This window comes from Carlito syrichta, unplaced genomic scaffold (genome assembly GCF_000164805.1).
Source record: "Carlito syrichta isolate Samal-C Ts95f unplaced genomic scaffold, Tarsius_syrichta-2.0.1 Scaffold135860, whole genome shotgun sequence".
NCBI classification, from domain to species: domain Eukaryota; kingdom Metazoa; phylum Chordata; class Mammalia; order Primates; family Tarsiidae; genus Carlito; species Carlito syrichta.
The window spans coordinates 10,352-14,829 of NW_007079956.1; the positions used below are offsets into that span (position 1 = coordinate 10,352).

The 4,478-nt window shown below is 55.6% G+C and overlaps 1 protein-coding gene across 1 annotated transcript in view; it reads left to right on the top strand.

The window, feature by feature from the left end:
- Positions 1–4,478, top strand: part of ERBB2 (erb-b2 receptor tyrosine kinase 2) — a 25,402-nt gene that overhangs the window by 2,334 nt on the left and 18,590 nt on the right. Inside the window, exon 2 of the mRNA XM_021708353.1 lies at positions 3,829–3,980. Coding sequence (XP_021564028.1) covers positions 3,846–3,980 — 135 coding nt within the window. The 5' untranslated portion in view covers positions 3,829–3,845. The remainder of the gene's footprint in view (positions 1–3,828; positions 3,981–4,478) is intronic.

Consider the following 4,478-nt stretch of genomic DNA (forward strand, 5'->3'; position numbering starts at 1 on the left):
TGTAGTACTTAGAAGGCTGAGGTGGAAGGATTGCCTGAGCCCAGCAGGTTGAGGCTGCAGTGGCCATGAGCGTACCACTGCCCTCCAGTTTGGGCGACAGAGTGAGACTCCACCTCAAAAAAAAGAAAAAGGAATGTACAGTGTGCTTCTTGTAGGCTAGGTTTTAGGTTTTTATTCATCTCTGCAACTGTCCTGTGAAGTAGGTACACAAACGAGAAAAGTGAAGTTCCAAAAAATAAAGCCATTGATCCAAGACTCAGCAACAATCCAATCATATCCAGGACATTTTTGGACGCTGATGAGGACGCTTGAAGGTGATCAGAGTCTTATCCCATTCAGCGTGAATGGGTTGAGCAAAGGAAGCCTTGAGGGCAGACAGATGGCCAGAGTTCAGGCCTTACTCTGTGATTCTGGACCATCTCATCCCCTCATCTTGGCTGTTGAAAGTAGGGCTGAGCTGGGGGCCCTGAAGTCCCTTCTTGGCTGCAGAGTCCTCTCCCTTCCTGTCCAGCCCTCGTCTGTCTTCCTCTTGGGCCTTCCCAGCATGGCAGGGGGCTGAGGGCAGGAGTGGGTGGGGGCCGCTGTGACTCGTAGGGCTGTGGGCCAGGGAGACAGCTAGAATGGAAGCCTAGTGGAGGGGTCGGTATGGCGGTAGGGGTGGAGGCCTAGGGTAGGGCCCGGAGTAGCTGTGCCTGCCGCTGAGTGATGGAATGATCTAGAAGGAGATGCCTCCACTTGTGGGAAGCCCCCCTGGAGTGATGCCTCCATCTTTTGTTAGGCCATCTATCCCTCCCACCCCTGGGAAGACAGCCAGTAGGGGCAAGGGATACATGCTCTTTCAAGGGGTGGGAGAATTGTTTGTGTCGTCTCAGTTCTGTTTATAAAGTTTTGTCATGTTTACAGACTGCCTTGAGGTTCATTTTCTCATTTAACTCTCACATACCTTCTCTGAGGCAGTAAGAGTTGCTACAGCCAAGTTTGGGTCAGTGAATATTCACGGAGTGCCCATAGGTCACAGGTACTGTTGGGCATAGAGCTGAATCAGTCTAGCTTCTCTGGAAGTCTAGGGACTTGCTCAAAGTCACACTGTGTGTAGTCAAGCTAGGGTTCTGGTCTAAAGACCCCAAGCCCAGGCTTGGTCCCCTATGTGGTGGGTGAGTCCTGATGTCACTGGGATGGACTCTGGCCCCAGGGTCTGGGAGAGGTGAGCTTTGGGAATGCAGGTCGTTTTTACTGGAAGTGTTCATGGAAGCCAAAGGACGTCTTGACTTTTCTGCTGTGAGCTAGAGAAGCAGCCCGGGCTGCAGGCTGGTGGGGAGGAGTGAACCCCCAGGGTCGGGGCCAAACCCCGACCACCAAAGTCCAGCAGGAGGAATATGAAAGTTTGTGACTCGTTTTGAGCAGAGGGATGGATACAAGACTTCAAATGGTCCCTTTTGGTTTGGCCACCTCTTGATCAGACTTCATTCATTCACTCATACACTCATTCATTCATTCAGCAAACACTTACCCAGACTCACTGTAGCCCTGCCTTGGCTGTGGGTTGGTTCTGCCTCCTACTGTCTTTGTTCTGGAGAGTTGGAGTCTCTTATTTATTTATTTATTTATTTTTTGAGTTGGAGTCTCACTCTGTCGCCCAGACTGGAGTGCAGTGGCCGCTCCCAGCCACCGCAGCCTCGACCTGCTGGGCTCCGGCAATCCTTCCGCCTCAGCCTTCCAAGTAGCTGGAACCACAGGCGTGAGCCACCAAACCCAAAGAATTTTATGATTTATTCTGGAGACGTGGTCTCGCCATGTTGCTTAGGCTGGTATCGAACCCTTGAGCTCAGGCAATCCTCTCACCTCTGCCTCCCAAAGTTCTGGGGTTACAAACGTAAGCCACTGTGCCCAGCTCAAATCCTCCTCTATTGCTCACAAGCTTTATGATCTTCGGAGCATCAAGCCCCTGCCAGCCTCAGTTTCCTTCTTTGTGAAATGGGGACCACAATCCCAGTCTCTAGGGAATGCTAGGAGGACCACCAGAGTGCCTAGTGGGCGCACAGTAGGGGCTCAGCTCAGGTACTGTGGCTACCCCCAGTGCCCCTCATTGCTGTTGTCCTATTGCCTGGCTGTCACAGTTGGTGTCCCTTGGAAAGGACGCCAGGCTTGGGTCATGGCTTGGGGGGTCTGGGCCTGGAAACAGCTGTGCCTCTGAAGCAGCTGAAGTGTTGAAGCTGGGGGAGGTCTTGGCAGCAGGGCGTTATTTTGGGCCTGGCCTGCCACCCCCAGCTCCTGTTTCTCTTGGGAGTCTGTTGTGGGGGAGAGGCTGGGGAAGGGGAATGTGGCATGGAGCGGGGAGGCCAGGCAGCCTCTCTCCTCCATCCAGGACATGGACCCTTGCATTCTGTTTCCACGCCCTCCCCTTCCTCCCTCTGCTCCGTATCTGCCCAGAGTGGTGGGAGTAGAGACAACTACAAATGCTATCTCTTTGTGGCCATCGTTCCAGGTGGGGAACCGGGAGCTTACCCTACCACCCTTCCTCCCGCCCTGGCCCTCTCCCCCACACTCCGGAGGCAGAGGGGACCTCTTATTCCCCCCAGGATTTGACGTTACGCTCCGACTTGCTGGGAAAGCAGGGCTGCTGGCATCAGACCTCAAAGCCAGCTCTTGTGCTGTCCCTAAGTCTGTGTGTAGTCCGTGGGAGGTGGAGCGGTGACCAGCAGGAATTCCGGACAGCTCAGGCACCTGTGGGCCTGTGGCTCTGAGGGTGCCCACCCCCTCTTGTGCAAGACACACCAGGTGATTCATCCTCTCACCAGAGCAGAAAAACAAGTTCATATGGGCACTTTCATCTCCCCCCTGCAGGCAGGCATGGTGCTAGCTGCAATGCCAAGCACCCCTCACTAGGGGTACTTCACCCCTCTCATATGCCTGGGCTTGGTCAGGGCTCTGTGGGACTTCAATCTCAGGGACACCGGGCTGGGGGGGTACAGATGGGCCAGGTGTGGCTCTTCATTTTGATGCTCCTTGGCTGATGGCTGGCACTGGGCAGGTGCACAGGGCTGACGTAGTGCCTCTGTGGCAGGAGTTTCATGGCACAAATCCTGCCAGCTGGTTCTGGAGTCCTGCCCTGAGGAGAGGTGGCCAGGGGGAGGGTGCCAGCCTAGGAAGCTTGGGAGAGAGTACACTACCCCCTGGCTCAGGATCTTCAGCCTGGGTCTGGAAGCTCACAGCTGGAGTCTGACGCTTCTCTTCTCTGCCTGGGGGACTTCCAGAGATCTCTGCAGTGACCTGTCGCCCCCATGCCTCAGCTACGACTCCAGCTGACCTTCCTTGCTCTCTGGGTGGCATTATGAGGGTGGGTGTCCCTTGCTGAGAGGTTGACACGTGGGTGTGCTGGAATGGCTTGGGGAGAATGTCCCAAGTTTGTCTGCTTGGGCGAGGGGCAGGGGGTATTCAGAGGATTCATGATTCATCACTGCCTCTCGTGGGGGACTTTTATCCCTTGGCCCCAAGTTGTGGCCTTGGGACAAAGGGCGGCTTTCTTTGCCAGCCAACACCCTGTATTGGCGGGTGGGCTCCCCGGGCTGGCACACTGGGGCCCCCTCTGCACACTCAGGATGGGCCCAGCCAGAAGGAGCGCCTCTCTCCCTTCTGACTTACCTCTCCTTCCCAAACACACGAGCTTTCTTCTGCTGCTGACCCTGCATGTGTGGGCCACCCCTGAGGAGGGCTCCTTCAGTCACGCCCTCTCCCTGTCCGAGGTGACTGGGAGTCAGTGTGGATGGGCAGCTGGGTTAGAGAAGGTTCGCAGGCAGGTCGTTTGACCCATCTGCTCTCTCCTGCCAGTGTGCACCGGTACAGACATGAAGCTACGCCTCCCCGCCAGTCCCGAGACCCACCTGGACATGCTTCGCCACCTCTACCAGGGCTGTCAGGTGGTGCAGGGTAACCTGGAACTCACCTACCTGCCGGCCAGTGCCAGCCTCTCCTTCCTGCAGGTGAGGCCCGTGGGCAACCCTGCCAGGCTGAACCCTCTGTTTATAGGTGGATGGTAGAAGAAGGTGCCCCGTTCCTTTTTCCTCTCTTGTTGTGGTTCCTAACCAGGAAGTCCGTTCTGATGTCTAACCCCATCTGACCTACTGCAAAATCAGTTGACTTCCTCTCTGTAATGTGGCTAGCTGTGGACATCTCTGGATGGGATGGGAGCCTCTGTGTATCTGCTCCAGTTTGTGCTATTTTGCCATCATGATTCCTTCTCCCCAGCCACTCTCTCTCTTCTACCTTCAGAGGAGGGGATAGTGGGAAATTGCAGGTTGTGTGTACACCCTTCCTGCCACTGGGTCTCAGTTTCCCCTTAAAGGTATATTGGAGCCGGGCTCGGTGGCTCAGCCTGTAATCCCGCGCCTTTGGGAGGCTGAGGTGAGTGGATTGCCTGCGTCCGCGGGTTCGAGACCCGCCTGGGCAGCGAGACCTCATCTCTACAATAAATCAAAAAA